The sequence below is a fragment of the Leucoraja erinacea genome, chromosome 2, assembly GCF_028641065.1.
Source record: "Leucoraja erinacea ecotype New England chromosome 2, Leri_hhj_1, whole genome shotgun sequence".
Taxonomy (NCBI): domain Eukaryota; kingdom Metazoa; phylum Chordata; class Chondrichthyes; order Rajiformes; family Rajidae; genus Leucoraja; species Leucoraja erinaceus.
In genome coordinates this window covers 38,278,271-38,303,445 of record NC_073378.1, presented here as the reverse complement: position 1 = coordinate 38,303,445, position 25,175 = coordinate 38,278,271, and the positions used below count along the sequence as shown (strand labels likewise).

The 25,175-nt window shown below is 45.5% G+C and overlaps 1 protein-coding gene across 2 annotated transcripts in view; it reads left to right on the top strand.

Moving 5' to 3' along the window:
- The window catches only part of elmo1 (engulfment and cell motility 1 (ced-12 homolog, C. elegans)), a 293,797-nt gene that overhangs the window by 115,825 nt on the left and 152,797 nt on the right, over nt 1-25,175 (top strand). For both annotated transcript variants that reach the window (XM_055655086.1, XM_055655094.1), the window contains 3 exons: nt 8,888-8,938; nt 17,831-17,953; nt 20,587-20,715. In XM_055655086.1, the coding sequence (XP_055511061.1) occupies nt 8,888-8,938; nt 17,831-17,953; nt 20,587-20,715 (303 nt within the window). The remainder of the gene's footprint in view (nt 1-8,887; nt 8,939-17,830; nt 17,954-20,586; nt 20,716-25,175) is intronic.

The window sequence follows — 25,175 nt, the reverse complement described above, 5'->3', positions numbered from 1 at the left end:
AAGGCAACAGCCTCGCAGCAGCAACAATAACTTTGTGTTAGAGGACCAACGTGCATGTATAACAAACCTATTGTGCCTGAATAAAGTAACCCGTTTATTCACGATGACGTTTGCTGCCTCTACATTGGTGACCCCGACGTTCCAAAACGGATATTTTGGATTTCCCGAGGCACGCAGCCGACCATCTAGCGTGGTGACCTGATGTCTGCAATCGACAGCCCAGCTCTACGGTAGTTACCGCTATGGATGCACCTGTCAACTCTGCGCTGCACCCGGCTGCTCGCCACCCGCCAGTAGCGTGTCTTTGGGCCCCACCGCCACGGTCGAGCCGCTCGACTCCTACCTATGCCTGATCTAGCCGATTACAGGCTGCCTCGGTCACCCGCCCGGGCCCACTACAGCAGACAGCGGCACAGCAGCCACGGCCCTAGCTTTCCCTCCCACATGACCCGCCCGGAGCCGACCACCAGGGCTGAGTGGCCGTGTCTGCTGCCACTCCCCCACCAGCTGCTGCCCACCGGGTCTGAGAGGCCACAGCTGCCGTCGCTCTCGCACCAGCGTCAGCCCCCCGGCTCCACCGCCCATCGACCACCGGCACCGCCGCCCATCGACCACCGGCCATCAGCTACACGACACTTCGTCGGCCGCTGCTCAAGTCCGAGCCTTCCGAACGAGTGTGCCTACCTGAGGCGGCTGATCGAAGACGTCCTTCTGCTACTCATCTGGCACGGACCCCGAAGATCCCAGGGCGCTGGCTGCCTGTCCGGTCGGGCTGTGGTCGGCCCTGCAGCGGGGTGGAGCCTCGGCCGTTCGTGTGTCACCTGTCCCGCGACGAACTTCCCGGCAGCTTCCAGTCTCCGCTAGGGGCGCAGCAACGCAGCCGGTCTCCAACAACATCGGCTACGGTGGGTGGAGTGCCTACCTGCAGCGGTGGGGCGAGGCCCGTCGATGCCGGCTGCCCTGCACAAATCCGGGATCGCCTAGGTTGGCCGCCAGTAAAGGCTGCCTCAGCCGGCCGCCAAAATGGCCACTGCGGCTTACTCCCACATGGCCGCCGCAGCGACTGCAAAAATGGCCTACGCGGCCGGCCGGAAGCGACGCTCGAACTGCTTTGAGCGCCGTCAGCAGTGCCACCTTCCGGCTGGATGCGCTCTCTGCAGCCTAACCGCCATCAACAGCGCCACCCCCTGTTCAGATGGTGTCACTACAGCCTCCTGTTTCAAGTCAACTTTATTTTACAAGTCAAAAATTACAGGACAGATTAGAACAGAATCAGTATTTACATGTTTTTTTTTAGAAGACACAACACAACAGTAAATTAGTACAGTAAGTTAGTCCCTGGTGATATAAGAGTTTACAGTCCTGATGGCCTGTGTGAAGAAACTGCGTCTCATCCTTTCTGTTTTCACAGCATGACATTTGCCTGACCGTAGCAGCTGGAACAGTCCGTTGCTGGGGTGGTAGGGGTCCCGCAAAATGTTGCTGGCTCTGGATCTGCACCTCCTGATGTATAGGTCCTGCAGGGGGGGGGGGGGGGGGGGGGCCAATGTAGTTCCCATAGTGGGTTCGGCCGAACGCACTACACTCTTTGCAGAGCCTTCTTGTCCTGGGCAGAGCTGTTCCCAAACCAGATTGTGATGTTGCCGGACAAAATGCTTTCTACAGCCCCAGAGTAGAAGCACCGAAGGATCCTCAGAGAGACTCTGAATTTCCTCAGCTGTCTGAGGCGGTAAAGGCGCTGCCTTGCTTTACTCACCAGTGCGGCAGCGTGTGATGTCTATGTCAGGTCCTCTGTGATATTTAAAGGTATTTAAAGCAGCTCACCCAGGGCCAGCCTTAAGCCGATAGGACCAATTGCTCCCAATTGGGCCCCGCGCCTAAGGGGGTCCCGCGCTAGAGTAATCTACTCTCGGTCTGTGGAATTCTCTGCCTCAGAGGGCGGTGGAGGCAGGTTCTCTGGATGCTTTCAAGAGAGAGCTGAATAGGGTCTTAAAAATAGCAGAGTCAGGGAATATGGGGAGAAGGCAGGAACGGGGTACTGATTGGGGATGATCAGCCATGATCACATTGAACGGCGGTGCTGGCTCGAAGGGCTGAATGGCCTACTCTTGCACCTATTACTATTGTCTATTGGCTCAGGTAGATCTACCCTGGGGGGAGGGGGGAGAGGGGTGGAGAGAGAGTAGAGGAGTGGAGGGGGAAGAAAGGGGTAAACGGGGAGGGGAGTGTGAGGGGGAATGGAGAAGGGGGAGAGGGGGAAGTGGGTCGTTCCCTCACGGTCCCGGGGCAGCGCTCCCACGCCTCCAGGGGTAGAAGCCCAAAGTGTAGGATAGGGCTGAAGCCCAAAACTTCATGCCTGGACTTCTTTTTTGCCAATAGTTATCGGTTTTCCAGGATCTAGTTAATTATTTATATATATATTTTCATTTCACAGTCACTAAAACAAGTGGTATTGTAACTATGTACTTTTCAGAGGTGATCTACACATTTTGTTTGTTCCTTCTAGGCTTGCATGTATGCAATTTTATATTAAAATGTAACTTCGAGCTGTTTGGTCCATTAACTCGCAGCACACATTTTGATTACTTTCAATTCTACCATAGAGATATAAAGTCTATAATAGACTATTTGTATTTCTATGATTCTACGGACCTTAGATGGGAACCTGGGGCTCAGCCAAATGGTTCCCAATTGGGCTCCGCACCTCCTAAGGCCGACCCTGAGCTCACCCTATCCACAGCAGTCCCATTTATCTCCAGTGGCGTATACAATCAGTCCACAATCAGCTCCTTAGTTTTCGTGACATTCAAGAGGAGGCTGTTGTCCTGGCACCAGAGTGCCAGATCAGCCACCTCCTCCTGGTAGGCCTTCTCATCGTTATCTGAGATCAGGCCCACCACCACAGTGTCATCAGCAAACTTGATGATGGAGTTGGAGCTGAACCTGGCCACATAGTCATGTGTGTACAGGGAGTACAGTAGGGGGCTGAGGACGCAACCCTGAGGGGATCCTGTGTTCAGGGTGAGGGGGTTGGATGTATGTCCCCCCATCTTGACCACATGCCCCCTGGCGGTGTGAAAGTCCAGGACCCAGGCACACAGGGGAGTGTTAAGCCCCAGTTTCAGCAGCTTCTCAGCAAGTCTTTTGGGGACTATCGTATTGAAAGCTGAACTGAAGTTAATGAACAGCATCCTCACATGGCCTCCCTTCTGGCTGTCAAGGTGAGAGAGTGCGTTGTGCAGAACCTGGGAGATCGCATCGTCCGTGGATCTGATTGGACAGTATGCGAACTGCAGCGGGTCCATGTTGCGAGGGAGGAAGGCGCAGATGTGGTTCGTGATCAGCCTCTCGAAGCATTTCATGACCGGTCAGTAGTCATTCAGACAGGCTGGAGAGGCATTCTTTGGCATTGGTACAATTGTGGATCTATTGAAGCAGGAGAGGTGGAATATTGTGGTGAGCACTGTAGCTACATGAGTAGCACAAGACTTTAGTACTCGCCCAGATATACCATCTGGGTCTACAGCTTTCCTCGTGTTCACACGCGTCAGAGCCCTCCTCACGTCGTGCTCGGACACCGAGAATGTGTGCACATCCCCAGTGGTGGACCTCCCTCCAGCCTCGGTAGCTATCGTGCTGGCGGTGATGTTGGTAGCTGGCAAGCTAGGGGTGATGTTGCCCGTCTCGAATCGTGCATAGAAGGAATTCAGGTCATCAGCTAGGGAGGTGCCGGCACTTCCAGTTGAGGGTGGGTTGCTCCGGTAGTTAGTTATAGTCCGTAGCCCCTGCCAAAGATGGCTGGTGTCCTGCTGCTCCATCTGCTACTCCATCCTGTCCCTGCACCTCCTTTTTGGGTCCTTCACCGCCCTCCGCAGTCGCTAGGACTCTACCTTGTAGTTGTCCATATTTCCGGATGCCAGGCCGGAGTTGTAGGCAGCGGTGCGAGCAATCAAGGCAACGCGAACGGACCTGTCCACCCAAGGTTTTTGATTATGAAATATACTAACCCTTACCGTGGGGACGATGTTATCGGCTATTGTTGCAATGAAGTCCGTGACCGCTTCCGCGAACTCACTGACGTCTCTGGAACTTGCTTGGAACATATTCCAGTCGACACCTGTCAGTGCATCTTGCAGCATGGCCTCTGACTGGTCAGACCACCGCTTTATGTCCCTCGTCTCTACCGCTTCCCGAACTATCCGTTGTTTATACTCCGGCAGCAGGTCAGATTTTCCAAAAGGAGGGAGCGAAACGGCCTTTCCTGAACGGCATGTAGCAGTGGTCCAAAGCTCTTTCCCACCTGGTCATGTGTTGGCAGATGTTAGGAATCACCTTTTTGAGATTTGCCTTATTAAAATCTCCAGCCACCACCATAGCCGCATCCGGGTTCTTGTTTTGATGTCGACATAACACATCGTGTAGGGCATATAGTGCCACGTCGGTGTCCGCATGCGGTAGAATGTAGACGGCTGTAATGATCACTGAGCTGAACTCCCGGGAATAATAATAATAATAATAATAATAATAATCTTTATTTATACAGCACTTTTCAACAAAACCAGTATTTGAACCAAAGTGCTTTACAGAGATTGATTAAATTAATTGAACAGATCAAATGGCAATATATCCATACAAAACAAAAAAGAGAAAAAAAAAGAAAAAAAGACACAGAACAGTACACTATAGAAATCAACATGAAACGTCCCCCCACAGCAGAATTCACTGTGAGGGAAGGCACTAAAAATATCCAGTTCTCCCCCTCATAGTCCACCCGAGGTCGGGGTCTATATGTGGCCTCCTCAGCCAACTCGATGTTCTCAGGCCCTCTGCCGCGAAGCTGGACCATCGGCGTCGGGTGAACATTCTTCAGCGGCCTGGACTGAAGCGGCCGCTTCCTCCCTGAAGACTGCAATGTCCAAAGTTCTCAGGCCGCGCTGGCCGGACCTCTGACACTGGCGAACTCGGACACCAGGCCCCGCGGTGTTGAAATCCAGTGCCGCCCGCCCGCGGCTGGACGCTCTGCAGCCGCAGCTCAGCGATGTTGCAGTCGGCGTTCCCAGTGCCCCGGAGCTTACCCGAAGGCGACCCGGTAAGCAATCGCCCGCTCCGTATTGGTGTTGGTGTCCCAGCATCTGCACCGCCGGCGAAGCTGTAATCCCGGCAGGAAATTGTCGCTCCATCGCTGCTCCAGCTCGATGGTAGGCCGCACAGAGAGGACGAAGAAGCGGTTCGGAAGAAAACCGCATCTCCGACCAGGTAGGACTGGGATTAAAACAGTTTCCCCCTTCCCCCCCCCCCCCCCCCCCCCACCACATAAAAGAAACTTTCAATTAAAAGTTCCCACGGACAGGACTAAAAATAAAAATAAAAAGGGAGAAAGGACGGACTGCAGGAGGAGCAGCCATACACAACGGCGCATCACCCCCGCAGTCCGCCATCTTAGAGAATGGACAGCATGAGATAGTCAGACACTCCAGGTCTGGTGAGCATGAACGAGAAAGCGTTTTAATATTCCCAGGGTTGCACCAGTTGGTTATGAAGCAAACTCCTCCACTCTTGGATTTTCCGGATTCTTCCGTTCTGTCCATACGGAAAACAGTGAAGGACTCGGTTGGGCAGATTCAGCCATGCCTTGGTCAGACAGAAGAAGTTGCAGTCTCTTATGTCCCGCTGGAATCTGATCCTCGCCCTGAGGTCATACAGCTTGTTCTCCACGAACTGGACGTTCGCCAGAAGGATGCTGGGCAGAGTTGGACGGAAGACTTGGGCTCTCAGCCTATTCCGAATCCAGTCCCGTTTACCTCGATGTTTTCTCCGGCTTTTTCTCGGAGCTGCGCTCCCATTGTTATTGCCGTGGTTCGATCTTATGATCTCTGCCGGCCACGCTAGATCAGTGAGTACAGTGTTTAAAAAGTCTTCGGTTACGCTAAAGTTTAGTTTTACGAGAGTTTTCCGGCCGTACGTTGTTAGTGCTACTGTGTTAGTACTTAGAAATGAATTTTAAATGAACATACAAGTTAAAAAAACGCGGAGCTACCATGACAGCGACTGGAACCGGCCGCGGCATCTTGCGATGGCCACGCCATCTTCCAAGCACAGCTTCATCTCATAGTACATTTATTTGGACAGTTCGAACCATAGAACTTTCGGCATTCGACCACTTTGGACTTTGCTGTATCTTTGCTATTTGCTCACTGTAGTTTGTTTCCCCCCCCCACTGTACACTGTAATCACCTAGCTTAATAGTGCTATTAGTTTCTTGTTATTTCTTTGTTGTTGTATTTGCTTTGTTGCCGACGTCTTTCTCAGGACACGATCCCCTGCTGGTTCGCCGCGTCTGGTCTGTACCTCGTCCGTCCTGCGGCTTTTGCGTTGGTCTCCTTGCACCCCTCGGCATACCTCGGGATTGCCCACCGCCGGAGCGTCGACTGCGCCCGCGGGCCCCACCGTCCCGACCCACAGCAGGAGCTGCCCTCGACCATGCTTGTGAACCTTCCATTAGAAGTGAGCACGCTCCATCCCTTTTCGATGTCTGCCCTCACGGTCTGCTCTGTTTACGAGTCAGGCTGCCGCGTTTTGTCAGCCTGCTCGTTTCCTGCCTCCGGTTCGGGGGGGGGTCCTGTAGCGGCATCGGTGGTTGGGCCACTAGCTGCGCACAAACCCTCAGCAGTCGGGGGTAGGATCACGTGACTGGGTAATGGCAGGGAGGATCTGGGTGTGTCCTGGTATATATAACGAACCCTGGGACAACCCTCTCTCTGACTTCCAGCTGACCAGCTCTCTTCTCTCTTTGGGTGAGAGTCCTTCCACCTCAGCAGGGGCTGAGCTCGAGCCCACGAGGCAACAGCCTCGCAGCAGCAGCAACAACAACTTTTTGTTAGAGGACCAACGTGCATGTATAACGAACCTATTGTGCATGAATAAAGTAACCCGTTTATTCACGCCTCTACCAAACGACTGGAAAGAGGCAGAATCTCTGGAGAAAGCATTAGCGTTTCAGATTAGTGATCTTTCATCTACAGAGAGTAAAGTTAAAGGCAAGCAGAGTTTAATTTGCCAAGAAAGTTCAAAAGGAATAAGAAAAGTGAACATCAGTGATGGGGTGGAGGACAGGATGGAATGACAATAGCATTGATAATGAAGAGATTTGTCATGGGACAGGGAAGGAAACAATTGATCAGGCTACAGTTATTATAAATGGGAAGAACAGATTTAGCTTTAGTATTGTCATGTGTACAGTGACAAACTTTGTTTTGTGTGCTATCCAAATAGATCAGATACACCATGCATAAATACAATCAAGTCAAACTCAAATACATCGACAGAACAAAGAGGAAGATACAGAGTGCAGGATATAGTTCAGCGTTGTAGATCATCACACACATGAGACACTCTTGGGCTTTAGCTTTCTGTTCCTTGCTGAAGAGGCTCTACGGATTACTTTAGACAATATAAACAATAGACAATAGGTGCAGGAGTACGCCATTCGGCCCTTCGAGCCAGCATCGCCACTGCCATGGCTGATCATCTACAATCAGTACATGCCTTCTCGCCATATCCCTTGACTCCACTATCTATAAGAGCTCTGTCTAACTTTCTCATGAAAGCATCCAGAGAATTGGCCTCCACAGTCTTCTGAGGCAGAGAATTCCACAGATTCACAACTCTCTGGGTGAAAAAGGTTTTCCTCATCTCTGTTCTAAATGGCCTACCCCTTATTCTTAAACTGTGGCCCCTGGTTCTGGTTTCCCTCAACATGGGGAACATGTTTCCTGCCTCTAGCGTGTCCAAACCCTTAATAATCTTATATGTTTCTAAATTCTCTCCTTCTAAATTCCAGTGTATACAAGCCCAGTCGCTCCATTCTTTCAACATATGACATCCTGGGAATTTACCTCGTGAACCTACGCTGCACTCCCTCAATAGCAAGAATGTCCTTCCTCAAATTTGGAGACCAAAACTTTAGTTAGGAGTTAAACTCTTTTGGTAAAATTCAAAAAAATCCACAGATCCACAGATGCTGGCAGCACAAAATAAAAGTAGGAGATGCTGGAAATACTCAGCAGGTCTACAGTATCAATGAAAAGGAAAACAGTTAATAATGTAGACTCAAGACATTCATCAAAGTTCCAAGACGTGAAATGTTGGATACCCTTCTTCAAAAGGGTTCTGACCTGAAACATCACTTCTTTTTCTCCAGAGACGCTGCCTGACCCACCCAGTTACTCTAACTTCGGTATAATCCAGCATCTACAATTCCTTACAACACACTTGAAACCATAACTCTATTTCTCTCTCCATCTATGTTACCTGGCCTGCTTATTGTTCCGGCATTTCCTTTATTTTTATTTTGTTCTGGATTTTAAGCTTGAAATTGAGATATCGGCATATGCCTGCATGCCTGCTACTTTGAAAGCAGCTTTCATTTTATCTAACTTGCTCTGAAGTCACGGTAATTGTTTCATGCTGAATCCCTCATGGATACCCACACACTTGGCCAAAACATAGATGGGAACTCTCCCTCCATCCAGCATTCCTCTTGGATGGAATAAAAATCCATTCATCTTGCCATGATTGGCAAGTCTTAGTGAGGTTGCTTGATAATGAATGCTGAAGCTGTCTACTTGCTATTCAACAACGTTTGATGAGAAAGTGTTGTGAGTTTCAACACTGGAGTTGGATATTTTCTTCACAAAAGCTGTACAAGTACAAATCAATGAAAATAAACCCGTTTATTTATCTTGTTTGGTGAAATACTGTTCATTCAAATTTGGAACACGAAATGCATTGAGGAGAATTTTTCTATTTAAGGTATTAATTTCTTGTTAGATTGTATTAAAGATCTGTAACTGAAATCTTACCTTGATTGTTTTTCTTTTCTCCACAGGAAATAGCGAATATCTTGGCCCAGAAACAGTTGCGTGCCATTATTTTATCTGTAAGTCGGGGAAGATTTACTGGGAAAAAGTTGTATTATTATAGTTGTATGTTTTATTAGTAACATTTTTTATTTAAAAAGCACCATTTAACAATGTAGGACATGGAATGTATTTAACAGGAGCAAAATGGGGTAGAAATGGAAATTGAGCCAGAGGGTGTGTGTGGATGAGCGAGAAGTGAGTTTTAAGAAGTTTTAAGGTGTTAAAAACATTTGGACAAGGACAAGCTTGGAGGGATATGGGTCAAATGCAGGCAAGTGGAACGTGTAGATGGAGCATGTTGGTCGGCGTGGGTAAGTTGGGCTGAAGGGCCTGTTTCCACGCCGCATCACTCTGTAGATGCCTTAAAAACAAAGAGAGGTGAACAAGTATGGGGAGGGAGATGCAGCATTTGGGTCTTGTAGCACTTGTGGTGAAGGCAGACACCACACTGAGTTGTCAGCGTTAACCTGTGAGGAATGCATTCACTGGTGAGGGCTCCCTCTGGCTCTGGAAAGGTTACTAGAAAGAAATATAAAGGTAGCCTATGCATTCCCTTGAAGCAGCGTAGAGGGGGTCAGGAAAGGAACACTAAAGGCAATGGAGGCTGACATTTGGAGACTTGGCAATGATGGAGCAGTGAAAAGGGAGATCTTGCAGAGGCGTACAAATCATGAGATGAATAGATAGGTAGACGCATAGAGTCTCGTGCCCAGAGTAGGGGATAGGTTCAAGGTGAGGGAGGGACGATTTAATAGGAACGTGAGGGGTAACTTATTCACGCAAAGGGTGATAGATGTATGGAATGAGCTGCTGGAGGAGATGGTTTAAGAAACATATAGACAAGTACATGGATAGGACAGGTTTAGAGGGATATGGGCCAAATGCAGGCAGGTGGGACTAGTGTAGATGTGACATGTTGGTCGGTGTGGGCAAGTTGGGCTGAAGGGCCTGTTTCCACTCTAAGACTTTATGAGATGAGCAATGGGTGTAAGGGTTGTGGGAATAACTAATAGAATATGATTTCTTCCAGCCAGGCCATTCACTGATGGCTCACATTGGGCAGAGAGTGTAGCGTGTCCCTCAGTCTTATATACGAGCAAAATACTGGTCAAGATTACGGCCAGCTGGTCTGTAAACATATTCCTTATTCATAGTTGGAACACAAAATGCTGCGATCCCATCGTTAGCTGTGGGCTAGGTGAAAGCGAGTTATGTAGACAATGAAACTCAACAGAACGACAGTAAAACTAGTACGACGACTAAGCTGGGGGAGGTACGGAGAGAGAGAGGGAAAGCAAGGGTTACTTCAAATTAGAGAAATCAATATTCATACCGCTAGTTTCTAAGCTGCTCAATTAAAATATGAGGTGCTGATTCTCCAATTTGCTTTTAGCCTCACTCTGACAATGGAGGCGGCCCAGGATAAAAAGACCAGTTAATGCCAGTTTAAAGGACTAAAGGGCCTGTCCCACTTGGGCGTCATTTGTGCGTCACACAGGTTGCGCGCGAAGATTTTGTGAATCCCCAATCCTGGGGCGCCGTGCGCGACCGCGCGTCACTGCCTATGTCACCACACGCCATGCTCGCATAATGCACGCCATGTGCGCATCATGTGCGCGTCACGACTCGTGTCGTGCGCTGTGACGCGTAAATGAAGCGCAAATGACGGGACAGGCCCTTAAGTGTGAGATTTTTCCTTTCAATTATGTTCATTGCTGGCAGCACAATGGCACAGTGGTCGAGCGGCTGCTTTACTGCGCCAGAGACCCAGGTACGATCCTGACTACGGGTGATGTCTGTACAGAATTTGTACGTTCTCCCCATGACCTGTGTTGGTTTCCTCCCACACTCCAAAGACGTACAGGTTTGAAGGTTAATTGGCATTGGTAAAAATGGTATATTGTCCCTAGTGTGTAGGATAGTTCTAGTGTATGGGGATTGCTGGTGGGCGTATGTCTAAACTAACCTAAGCCAAACTAAGAAACCCCCTTAGAATTAAGTTGTCAGCCATACAGTGCAGCAGATACTTGGAGAAATTCATTGATATGTTCGAATCACGTATGGACAGCGGGAGTTTAGGACACTGTAGTTCCGGCAGATGGAAAGCCTTCAGCCAAAAGGCACTGCACTTCGACAAAATGGTTCTCAAATCATAGTTATCATTTTTGGGGAAGATGTAATTTTATTGTGAGTGTACTTACAATATGCTGCCTGCACTGTTTCATGTGGGCAATAATGTTTTTAGGGCTAAAGGAATCAAGGGATATGGGGCAAAAGCAGGAACGGGGTACTGATTTTAGATGATCAGCCATGGTCATATTGAATGGCGGTGCTGATTCGAATGGCCGAATGCACCTATTTTCTATGTTTTAAAAGAACTATAGAGTTGATAAACTTTAAAGTTTAGAGGGTTGATAGTGAAGGCATGCCTGAGAATTAAAATGTCAAATGCACAAGGGACTAGAATGATAACATGCACGATAATGCATTTGCTCAGTGCATCGAACGTTTCCTTTATGTGATTGAGTGTTATATTTAATTTTTGTCCTGCTCTTGTGGACCTTTATAATGCTCCTGTTGAGGGTCTTGGGATTTGATCCTACATTTGTGTACAGCCTGTGTATGGATAAAATGTCACACATTAATTTTTAAAGGGGAAATTTTAAGAGTGCAGAATCTTTATGTTCCTTTTCGGTTGAAAGGAAACAGTGAAAATTGGAAAGAGCCCTGGTTTTCAAGGGAAATTGGACATCTTGTTCGGAAAAAGAGGGAGATCTACAATAATTATAGGCAGCATGAAGTAAATGAGGTGCTTGAGGAGTATAAGGAAAAAAAAAAGAATCTTAAAGAAATTAGAAAAGCTAAAAGAAGATATGAGGTTGCTTTGGCAAGTAAGGTGGAAGTAAATCCAATGGGTTTCTACAGCTATATTAATAGCAAAAGGATAACGAGGGATAAAATTGGTCCATTGGAGAGACAGAGTGGACAGCTATCTGCAGAGCCAATAGAGATGGGGGAGATATTTAACAATTTTTTTTCTTCGGTATTCACCAAGGAGAAGGATATTGAATTATGTGAGGTAAGGGAAACTAGTAGAGTAGCTATGGATACTATGAGGTTCAAAGTAAAAGAAGTACTGACACTTTTGAAAAATATAAAAGTGGATAAGTCTCCAGGTCCTGACAGGATATTCCCTAGGACATTGAGGGAAGTTAGTGTAGAAATAGCCGGGGCTATGACAGAAATATTTCAAAATTTTAATTTAAAAAATGAACCTGTGGGTACCATGGTGAAATCTCCTTCCTGCCCAGATATATGCCTTGCATTGAAGAAGATATTAAGTGTAGGAAGGAACTGCAGATGCTGGTTTAAACCGAAGATGGACACAAAAAGTTGGAGTAACTCAGCGGGACAAGCAGCATCTCTGGAGCGAAGGAATAGGTGACGTTTCGGGTCAAGGCCCTTCTTCAGACTGGTTAGAGATAAGGGAACCGAGAGATATAGGAGGGTATGAGACGTGAATTGGCCAAGATTGACTGGCAATTAATTCTAAAAGGGTTGACGGTGGATATGCAATGGAAGACATTTAAAGACTGCATGGATTAACTACAAAAATTGTTCATCCCATTTTGGCAAAAGAATAAATCAGGGAAGGTAGTACATCCATGGATAACAAGGGAAATCAGGGATAGTATCAAAGCGAAGGATGATGCGTACAAATTAGCCAGAAAAAGCAGCATACCGGAGGACTGGGAGAAATTCAAAGACCAGCAGAGGAGGACAAAGGGCTTAATTAGGAAAGGAAAAATAGATTATGAAAGAAAACTGGCAAGGAACATAAAAACTGACTGCAAAAGTTTTTATAGATATGTGAAAAGAAAGAGATTAGTTAAAACAAATGTAGGTCCCTTGCAGTCAGAAACAGGTGAGTTGATCATGGGGAACAAGGATATGGCGGACCAATTGAATAACTACTTTGGTTCCGTCTTCACTAAGGAAGACATAAATAATTTGCCAGAAATAGCAGGGGACCGCGGGTCAATGGAGTTGGAGGAATTGAGTGAAATCCAGGTTAGCCGGGAAGTGGTGTTGGGTAAATTGAATGGATTAAAGGCCGATAAATCCCCAGGGCCAGATAGGCTGCATCCCAGAGTACTTAAGGAATTAGCTCCAGAAATAGTGGATGCATTAGTAATAATCTTTCAAAACTCTTTAGATTCTGGAGTAGTTCCTGAAGATTGGCGGGTAGCAAACGTAACCCCACTTTTTAAGAAGGGAGGGAGAGAGAAAATGGGGAATTACAGACCAGTTAGTTTAACATCGGTAGTGGAGAAACCGCTAGTCAGTTATTAAAGATGGGATAGCAGCACATTTGGAAAGTGGTGAAATCATTGGACAAAGTCAGCATGGATTTACGAAAGGTAAATCATGACTGACGAATCTTATAGAATTTTTCGAGGATGTAACTAGTAGCGTGGATAGGGGAGAACCAGTGGATGTGGTGTATCTGGACTTCCAGAAGGCTTTCGACAAGGTCCCACATAAGAGATTAGTATACAAACTTAAAGTAAACGGCATTGGGGGTTCAGTATTGATGTGGATAGAGAACTGGCTGGCAAACAGGAAGCAAAGAGTAGGAGTAAACGGGTCCTTTTCACAATGGCAGGCAGTGACTAGTGGGGTACCGCAAGGCTCAGTGCTGGGACCCCAGCTATTTACAATACATATTAATGATCTGGATGAGGGAATTGAAGGCAATATCTCCAAGTTTGCGGATGACACTAAGCTGGGGGGCAGTGTTAGCTGTGAGGAGGATGCTAGGAGACTGCAAGGTGACTTGGATAGGCTGGGTGAGTGGGCAAATGTTTGGCAGATGCAGTATAATGTGGATAAATGTGAGGTTATCCATTTTGGTGGCAAAAACGGGAAAGCAGACTATTATCTAAATGTTGGCCGATTGGGAAAGGGGGAGGTGCAGCGAGACCTGGGTGTCATGGTACACCAGTCATTGAAGGTAGGCATGCAGGTGCAGCAGGCAGTAAGAAAAGCGAATGGTATGTTAGCTTTCATTGCAAAAGGATTTGAGTATAGGAGCAGGGAGGTTCTACTGCAGTTGTACAGGGTCTTGGTGAGACCACACCTGGAGTATTGCGTACAGTTTTGCTCCAAATCTGAGGAAGGACATTATTGCCATAGAGGGAGTGCAGAGACGGTTCACCAGAATGATTCCTGGGATATCAGGACTGTCTTATGAAGAAAGACTGGATAGACTTGGTTTATACTCTCTAGAATTTAGGAGATTGAGAGGGGATCTTATAGAAACTTACAAAATTCTTAAGGGGTTGGACAGGCTAGATGCAGGAAGATTGTTCCCGATATTAGGGAAGTCCAGGACAAGGGGTCACAGCTTAAGGATAAGGGGGAAATCCTTTAAAACCGAGATGAGAAGAACTTTTTTCACACAGAGAGTGGTGAATCTCTGGAACTCTCTGCCACAGAGAGTAGTTGAGGCCAGTTCATTGGCTATATTTAAGAGGGAGTTAGATGTGGCCCTTGTGGCTAAGGGGATCAGGCGGTATGGAGAGAAGGCAGGTACGGGATACTGAGTTGGATGATCAGCCATGATCATATTGAATGGCGGTGCAGGCACGAAGGGCCGAATGGCCTACTCCTGCACCTAATTTCTATGTTTCTATATAGATAATGATGTGGAGAGATAAAGAACAGTGAATGAAAGATATGCAAAAATGTAACGATGATAAAGAAAACAGGCCATTGTTGGCTGTTTGTAGGATGAAAACGACAGCTAGTGCGATTTGGGTGGGGGAGGGAGAGAGAGAGAGGGAATGCCGGGGCTTCCTGAAAAGAGAGAAATCAACTCATACCACTGGGCTGTAAGCTGCCCAAGCAAAATATGAGATGCTGTTCCTTCAATTTGCGTTTAGACTCACTCTGACAATGAAGGAGACCTAGGACAGAAAGGTCAGTGTGAGAATGGGAAGGAGAATTAAAGTGTCCGACAACCAGGAGATCAGGTTGGTTTAGGCGGACTGAGCGAAGGTGTTCCGCGAAATGATCGCCCAGTCTACGTTTGGTCTCGCTGATGCATTAAATTCCATTTTAACCGGCTTTTTGCAAAGGAACTGTGCAGGAGTTGCTAAGAGCAGTGTCCTAGGCACTGCCATCATCAGTTGCTTCATTAAAGGGCAGCACAGCGGTAGAGTTGCTGTCTTACAGTGCCAGAGACCCAAGTTCGATGTTGTCGTTACAGAGTTTGTACATTTTCCCTGTGACCGCGTGGGTTTCCTGTGGGTGCTCTGGTCACCTCCCACATTCCAAAGACGTGCAGGTTTGTAGGTTAATTGGCTTCTGTATATTGTCCCTAGTGTATAGGATAGAACTAGTGGACGTGGTGATTGCTGATCGGCACGGACTCGGTGGGTTAAAGGACCTGGTTCCATGCTATATCACTAATCTAAACTAAACTAATGTCCTCATGATTATTCTGAGTGGAATTTTCACCCTTTAATAAAATGTCATCTCAAGTGTATCGACAAGTCTTTTTATTTAAAATTCTCTTAAAGTAGAGCCTATAATATTTAACGTTTTAAATAAAAATCTGCAGCAGAAAATTTAAATTAGGCAAATTATAATCTTGCTTTCACGGAAGGTTTGATCATGAATTGTCTCATTTTACAGGCCATTTAATCCATAACCACTGTAGCTAAAAAATGCAGAACCTTTATTACTGCTCTTCCTTTGAAGTATTCTCAAAGGACAGTGGTAAACACATGCTCATCAATTAATATTCATTATCTTGGACATTTTAGGATGTGCAGGTTTCTTATTTAGTGTTCAATATTCTTGCCATTTATTTGATGAGAATGTTTGAAAGATACAGTATGGAAACAGGCTCTTTGGCCCACCGGAACCACATTGATCACCCCTTCACAGTAGAAACATAAAAAATAGGTGCAGGATGAGGCCATTCGGCCCTTCAAGCCAGCGACCGCCATTCATTGTGATCATGGCTGATCGTCCCCAATCAATACAAACTTAAAGTACATGGCATTGGGGGTTCAGTATTGATGTGGATAGAGAACTGGCTGGCAAACAGGAAGCAAAGAGTAGGAGTAAACGGGTCCTTTTCACAATGGCAGGCAGTGACTAGTGGGGTACCCCAAGGCTCAGTGCTGGGACCCCAGCTATTTACAATATATATTAATGATCTGGATGAGGGAAATTGAAGGCAATATCTCCAAGTTTGCGGATGACACTAAGCTGGGGGGGCAGTGTTAATGTGAGGAGGATGCTAGGAGACTGCAAGGTGACTTGGATAGGCTGGGTGAGTGGGGCAATTTGGCAGATGCAGTATAATGTGGGATAAATGTGATTATCCATTTTTAAGCAAAAACAGGAAAGCAGACTATTATCTGTGTGGTGGCCGACTAGGAAAGGGAGATGCAGCGAGACTGGTGTCATGGTACACCAGTCATTGAAATAGGCATGCTGGGTGCAGGGAGTGAAGAAAGCGAATGGTATGTGGCTTTCATACCAGTATATTTGGTATAGGAGCAGGGAGGGTTCTACTGCAGTTGTACAGGGTCTTGGTCCCACATTTTGCATACAGTTTTTGGTCTCCAAATCTGAAAGGAACAGCCATAGAGGGAGTGCAGATATTATCACCAGACTGATTCCTGGGATGTCAGGACTGTCTTAATAAAGACTGGGTAGACTTGGTTTAGGGAGATTTCGGAGATGCAGCGAGACCTGGGTGTCATGGTAACCAGTTTGAAAGTAGGCATTAAGGGGTTGCAGCAGGGAGTGAAGAAAGCAGAATGGTATGTTAGCTTTCATACCAAAAGGATTTGAGTATAGGAGCAGGGAGGTTCTACTGCAGTTGTACAGGGTCTTGGTGAGACCACACCTGGAGTTTTGCATACAGTTTTGGTCTCCAAATCTGAGGAAGGACATTATTGCCATAATGTCTTTCCTCTGCCGTAGAGGGTAGTCGAGGCCAGTTCATTGGCTATTTTTAAGAGGGAGTTAGATGTGGCCCTTGTGGCTAAGGGGATCAGAGGGTATGGAGAGAAGGCAGGTACGGGATACTGAGTTGGATGATCAGCCATGATCATATTGAATGGCGGTGCAGGCTCGAAGGGCCGAATGGCCTACTCCTGCACCTAATTTCTATGTTTCTATGTTTCTAATAACCCTTGCCTGCCTTCTCCCCATATCCCTTGACTCCATTAGCCCCTAGAGCTCTATCTAACTCTCTCTTTAATCCATCCAGTGATTTGGCCTCCACTGCCCTCTGTGGCAGGGAATTCCACAAATTCATAACTCTCTGGGTGAAAATGTTTTTTCTCACCTCAGTCTTAAATGGCCTCCCCTTTATTCTGTGTTCTGTGGTTCTGTGTTATCCCACTTTCACATCCACTCTCTGTGCACCCGGAGCAATTTGCAATGACCAATTAGCCTACATAATTACACATGTAGATGTGGAAAGTATGTTCACAGTAGTGAGAGCGTCTAGGACCAGAGCTGAAGTGCAAATAAAAGGCGTACCTTTATAATGGAGCTGAGGAGGAATTTCTTTATCCAGAGGGTGGTGAATCTGTGCAATCCATTGCCACAGATGTCGGTGGAGGCCAAATCATTGGGTATTGTTAAAGCCGAGATTGATAGATTCTTGATTAGTAAAGGTGCCAAAGTTTACAGGGAGAAGGGAAAATGAGGTTGCGAAGGATAAATAGATCAGCCATGATGGAATGGTGAAGTAAACCCGAAGGGCCAAATGGCCTAATTCTATTCTTTCATTGTAATGTGATCTGCGATTGTCTAGGTGAGGAAGGATTATGAGTGGTTTGTTGATACTGTCCTGAACAGAAATTCTTTCTGTGCAACAGCACGTCATTCGTGGAAATCGAAGCATTCAGACGGAAATGGCTCACCAGCTGTTTGTCCTCCAAGTGCTGACATTTAATCTTTTGGAAGACCGAATGATGACAAAGATGGACCCACAGGATCAAGTGAGTATTATATATACGTCTACAATAATACAAGTTTAAGAGTTCGTCCGGCAGCAGTTTATAACTTTGGTTCAGCCACATTTGAAGCGTTGTGGGTGGTTCTTATAGGAAGGATGTGGAGGCTTCAGAGAGGGTGCAGAAGAGTTTAATCTGGATAAAAGAGATTTAACTAGGAGTTGGACAAACTGGGATTGTTCTCTTTGGTGTTTGTCAGAGGTTGAAGGGAGAGATTGATAGAAGCCTATAAAATGATGAGAGGTGTAGACAGGGTAGATATTGTTGATAGGTCAAAAACAAAGGTCTGCTCTAAGATGAGAGGGGGATATTTTATAGATGCGGTTACACACAGTGGTAGGAGTTTGGAATGTGTTGCCAAGGGAGATGGTGGAATCAGATGTGAAAGCAACAAAAGCATTTAGACAGACACAGGAACAGGCAGGGAATAGAATAATCCAGGTCATGTGCAGGCAGATGGTGGGCCTGTTCCTGTTGTCTGTACTGTTCTCTATTCTAATGCAACGGTCTAAAGCACAATTTTATCTAGCTGTGTTTCATTCCATGCCAGCTCATGTTTCATTTGTAAGGTTCCTCATTGCACCAGCTGCCAAGAACCTTCTACATAGAAGGTAGAACAATGTGTAGGGCCGAAAGGCCAGTTCCTGTGCTGTACGGTTCTGTGTTCTATATTCTATGTAACCTTGTTCCCTTGGTCTCCTGCAATTAGTTGGGGTGAGAGATTGCAACCTTCACGTGGTCCGCCCTGTTTCAACAAATGCAATCAACCTGACATGCACAATCAAATAAGATCAAATAGAACAAGTTGTCCTACAACTTTAGGCCGTGCACGCCATAGGCAAGAAGAAGTAGAAGCTGCAATTAGTTGGAAATTCATTTAGCTTCTGCAGTCTTTGATTGCAGTTCATTTTTTATTCCTCTTTCTCTGAACAGGTGCGTCAATAGCAGAGCTGATGTTTTGTTATTTATTCCCAGCTGTCCTGAGAAAGTAGGGATGGCTTGACTTGGAGTTTCCTGTCACATTTCACAGTGGGAAGTGATAACTAAGTTGTAATTAAGCACTCAGGTAACACAGACTGATTGAATAATTTTGAGTGTGTTCCATGTTGACTAACAGACTTCTATAATAGATTAGTTCCGTTTGTTATTACTTGTAAGAATAGTTGTTGCTTTACTTCATTTACTCTGTCTTTATTATCAGTCTTACAGTCCTCAATCTTGTGTCTGATGACTTTGTCAATTGTCTGTGGAATTCTCTGCCTCAGAGGGCGGTGGAGGCCGGTTCTCTGGATACTTTCAAGAGAGTACTAGATAGGGCTCTTAAAGATAGCGGAGTCAGGGGATATGTTTCATTGGCTATATTTAAGTGCGAGTTAGATGTGGCCCTTGTGGCTAAAGGTATCGGGGGTTAGAAGGCAGGTACAGGATACTGAGTTGGATGATCAGCCATGATCATATTGAATGACGGTGCAGGCTCAAAGGGCCGAATGGCCTACTCCTGCACCTATTTTCTATGTTTCTATATTTCTATATGGGGAGAAGGCAGGAACGGGGTACTGATTGGAGATGATCAGCCATGATCACATTGAATGGCGGTGCTGGCTCAAAGGGCGGAATGACCTACTACTGTGTCTATTGTCTATTGACAACATTATTTTGGCGGAAGATAGACACAAAGTGCTGGAGTAACAGTGGGTCAGGCAGTCCAGTGGTAACTGAGTGAGCAAGACAAAACTTAAGTCTGAGCTTCATCCATCATGGGGCAATGAATACGTCACCACCTTGCTGAGAAACCTCAAAGTGAATTATAGCTTTCACAATCTCATTGCGTTAAAGCTATACCATAGTGACAGATTTTCCAGAGAACTTAATACTAGGAGTGAGCAGATAGGTGATGTTTTGAGTCGAAACTCAATAGACAGAATGTATGACCCTGCGTACTTCTTTGATGCTTATGACCAAATACAATACTCTTGACTCCCTTGACTCTTGTTAAAGAGTTACTCAGTTAACACTTGATAATGTGACTACAGCAGGGTTGGTGAAATCAGATTTTGCAAACCGTGTTTTTACCTCGAAGATAGACACAACATGCTGGAGCAACTCAGTGGGGCAGGCAGCATCTCTGGAGAAAAGGAATGGGTGACGTTTCAGGTCGAGACCTTCAGACTCTTCTGACCTGCCTGGGTCAGGCGGATGCTGCCAGTCCCGCTGAGTTACTCCGGCATTTTGCGTCTGCCTTTGTGTTATCCAGCCTATGCAGTTCCTTCCTTCACATTTTGTCTACTCCACTGTGAAATCTCACGGTATGCCTACTTTGAAGAGAAGTTCTTCTCCTCTCTCCGACGAGATGTTGCCTGACCCGCTGAGTTATTTCAACAATTTGTGTCTATAGAAGCATAGAAATATCTTTGTTATAAACTAGCATCTGCAGTTCCTTCCTACACACACTGATTTTGTTCCTCGTTAAGTTTCATGGACATAATGATAGCCCAATTTTACAGCATTTAGAGAAGAGCACTGAAGGGTAATTCCATGGGAGTTACAGCTGATCTTTGACCTATTATATTCATCCATTTCTATTTACTTGATGATCTCTTTCCTCTTTTGTTTTACAGGCACAAAGAGACATCATCTTTGAACTACGGAGGATTGCGTTCGATGTAGAACTGGAACCAAGCAACAGCGGCAGCATTGAGAAACGGAAATCCATGTACACCAGGGATTATAAAAAACTGGGCTTCATTGTAAGTTCACTCATTCATTGAGAAAATATTGCAAAAGGGCGAAACGCAAGGTTGTTTCAAGAGAGACACGCAAAGAACTGGAGGCGCTGGTTTACAAAGAAAGTTTACAAAGTGCTGGTATAACTCGGGCAGCATCTCTGGAGAACATGGATAGGTGACTTTTCAGGTCTTTAGACTCTGAAGAAGAGTCCCGACCCAAAACATCACCAATGCATGTCATCCACACCTGTTGAGTTACTGCAGCACTTAGTGGCTTTATCAGGTTGTGTTAAGAGTTCTTATTCTCAGAGTTCTCTCTACCATTTCGATAACAATTCTCTCCCAACTGTAACTAGAGCAGGGATCAATTCCTGATTTTTGCAGATGGGTTGATAATGCTGCTGAATCCAGTTAAGTAATTACTTTAATTAATATTTCAATGTTCTTTTCTCATTCCTGTTTATTCACCCCAAAATTTGACTGCGACTAATGGTTTGCCTCAAGGATCGGTGCTGGGCCCATTGCTGTTTGTGGTTTATATCAATGATTTGGATGAGAATGTAGAAAGTATGATTAGTAAATTTGCAGATGATACCATAGTAGGTGGTATCATAGATAACGACGCTCATAAGTGATAGGACAGAATTTGGCCATTTGGCCCATCAAGTCTACTCTGCCATTCAATCATAGCTGATTTATCGATCCTTCATCATCCCATTCTCCTGCTTTCGCCCCATAACCTCTGACAGCGGTACTAATCAAGAATCTTTCTATCCTTGCCTTAAAAAATTCACTGACCTGGCTTCCACAGCCATCTGTGGCAAAGAATTCCACAGATTCACCACCCTCTGACAAAAGAAATTCCTCCTCATCTCCTTCCTAAAAGAACATTCTTTAATTCTGAGGCTATGATCTCTAGTCCTAGACTCTCCCACTAGTGGAAACATCCTCTCCGCATCCACTCTATCCAAGCCTTTCACTATTCTGTAAGTTTAAATGAGGTCCCCCCTCATTCTTCTAAAGATGGTTATCAAAAATTACAGCAGGATGTTGATTAGTTGGCAAGTGGGAAGGAAGGATGCTGTTTAGCTGGAAAGATTGCACAGAAGATTTATGAGGATCTTGCCAGGTCTTGAGTGACTGAGCTATTGGGAGAGGTTGGGCAGGCTAGGACTTTATTCCTTGGAGCACAGGAAAATGATGGGGTGATCTTACAGAGATGTATAAGATCATGAGAAGAATAGATTTGGGCGAATGCACAGTCTTGTATTGCAAAAACAGGGACCAGAGTAGGGGAATCAAGAACTGGAGGACTTAGGTTTAAGGTGAGAGGGGAAAGAAATGATAGGAATCTTAGGTACGACTTTTCCACACAGAGGGTGGTGGGTATTTGGAACAAGCTGCTAGAGTTAGTTGAGGCAGGTAAAATAACATTTAAAAGACATTTGGACAGATACAGATAGAAAATGTTTAGAGGACTATGGGGCAAATCAGATTCCGATTCAGATTCCGATTCAATTTTAATTGTCATTGTCAGTGTACAGTACAGAGACAACGAAATGCATTTAGCATCTCCCTTGAAGAGCGACATAGCAAACGATTTGAATAAAAAATAATAAGTGTCCGGGGGGGGACACTTTGTCGTACGTTGTTGAGTAGAGTGACAGCCGCCGGAAAGAAGCTATGTGTCTATAAAATCGGTTCCTGTTTTTGCAAGAAAGATGTTACTTATTTTATCGACCGTGTTCAAGTTGGGAAGGTTGACTGATTGGCAGCAAACCACCTTTGAAGACCAAGATTTTTGGCCATTTTTTTGGCATGACATGGTTGGATCACATTTATAAATAGGCTAATCATTATTTATGCAGAACAAAAAAGCACTGCACCTTCCCAGGTGATTCATTACATCTACCGTCCCGGCTGAGATCATTGGCTCTTGGTATGGTAGGAATTGACAACAAAGCAATTTAAATTTAAAATAGGTTTGCATGAGCAAGTATTCCAGCATTGCTCCCTTTGAACTGTTGAAATCTTTTCAGTTATCATTACGGCTTTGAATCACAAATTAATTCGGATTCATTTTCATGAATAAATTAGTTCTACTTATCCATAATTATAAAGTCGCTTGTGTTTTTTCCCCAGTAATGCAGAATATTTCTCGATTCTATTATGGTCAAGGATTTATTTTCTGAATAGCCAGTGAAATCTTTCTTAATTGTGTTTCATCATTTCCCTCCAGTATGCTTTGCAGACATTTCATTTTAATGATTCATATCATGAATTACTAGCAGAGTCAATTTCTCTATTGAACATTGCTGTTAGTTTTTCACAGACTGCGATTTTATGAAATAAAATCAAAGGCTCGTTGGTAAAGCATTACCACAGCAGCTTTTCAGAGTGAGTTTGTGTTATTAGAAGATTCATTTCTGTGGTAGGTAAATGCTCCAGGCGACTGAATCACACACTGACCATTGCCTCTGGGTTATTTATCAGTGTAGCACTTATAGTTGAAAGGAGCATTGCTCAGCGCCACGCTGTGCTCAGCTGTCTGTTTTTTTTGCAAAAAGCTGCTTGATGGATGGCCTTGCGTCACTTATTGCCTTTGTTTCTTTGATCGATTCTACGTACTATTTGGCTTTCAATCTGGCTGTTCAAATGCAAGATTAACTAAAAGCACCTGTGAAACTGCTGTCGCAGTGGGAATCGACAAGCAGTTTCTCTCTTTTCTATGTGTTCAAGAAGGAACTGCAGATGCTGGAAGATCGAAGGTACCCAAAAATGTTGGAGAAACTCAGCGGGTGCAGCAGCATCTATGGAGCGAAGGAAATAGGCGACGTTTCGGGCCGAAACCTTTCTGCAGACTGGTCTCTCTTAACTATCCCCACCTTTAATTCTCTTGAAGGTTTGAGGCTCCTGGCTGAATGTAGTCTCACAGATACAGAGCGCACTCTTTAATGTTTACCTCAACAACAGTTTGACACTTGGACACATTCATGTCATGTGACCTTGGGACACATTCATGTCATCTTTAGTTTAGAGATACAGCGTGGAAACAGGTCCTTTGGCCCAACCAGTGATTGCATTACGCTAGTGTGATACTATACACTAGGGACAGTTAACAATTTTTACCGATGCCAATTAACCTACAAACCTGTGCGTCTTTAGAATGTGGGAGGAAACTGAACTCACACGGTCACGGGGAGAACATACAAACTCCATACAAACAGCACCCACAGTCAGGATTGAACCCAGGTCTCAGGCGCTTAAGGCAGCAACACTACCTCCGTACTACCCTGTGCCCGTGCTGTTGTGTGCAACTAGACATTGAGGCTAGGGTCGTGGCAATAAGAAAATCTGTCATTCTTAATCGATTGTAAATTGACAAAAACGCTACTTCCTTCTTTCCTTGTCTTCCTACGAGCCTGCAGAGTAGCAATGAAGAGATTAGAAAACCTTGTTGAAGGAGGCGACTATTAGAGTAAGAAATAAGTCAGGTGTGTTGCCTTGGGCTTGAAACTGCAATGTCGTAAATATTGTTTTCAGATAAAAGAGCATCACCTAACGCTTACATTGCCAATCATTTCCAACACTGGGTTTTGGGCTCCTAGGTGTAGATTTGCCAAATCCTGGGTAACTTAGTGCTGTTTCATTCGAGTGGCTAACGTCTTCCCTCCATCGTAAGCCTGGAGTTTAGTGCAATTCGCACAGTGCCTCCCTTCGCCTGCAGTGGCCACCCCTTCCCATCCTTCTCTCTGTAGACTCCAGCTACACTTCACGCTGACTCAGAAGAGCAACCCACATAGTCAAAGACTTGTCCCACTCTAGGCATTTCTCCTTCCCCACACTCTTGTTGGGCAGAAGGTACGGAGGCTACAAGGCACGTACCACCAGACTCAGCAACATGCTTCTACCCCTCTATTCTCAACAGTCCTTCCATAACCTGGTGTTCTGGCTGATTCACCTCTACCCCATGGTGTATATTGGGCTTTGGGCATGGAACAGATGCACTTCAATGCTGAGAACTGGATTCTGCACTCTGTATCTTCCTCTTTGTTCAGAATACTATTGTACTTGAGTTTGGCTTGACTCTATTAATGCATAGTTTTATCTGACTTGATTGGATAGCATGCAAAACAAAGCTTTTCATTCACTGTTCCTCCGTACCCGTGACAACAATAATAAACCTGATCTTAGACTTGTTGGTCCCCTGTAGGTTATTGATCTTACATTCCTCAGCAATTTGTTAGCAAAAGAAAATTGAGCTTGTAAAATTTAAGGATATCCCAAAGACCTTTGAAGCCAACAAAGCTTTTTTGAATGTGAGTTGCCATTACTTTGTGAACAAACTTTGTAATGATTGCGTATAATCAGGTCCCACACGGAGCAATGAAATAAGACCATGATACATAGGATCATACCATCAGGCCTACTCCACCATTCAATCACGGCTGATCTATTTTTCCCTCTCAACACCATTCTCC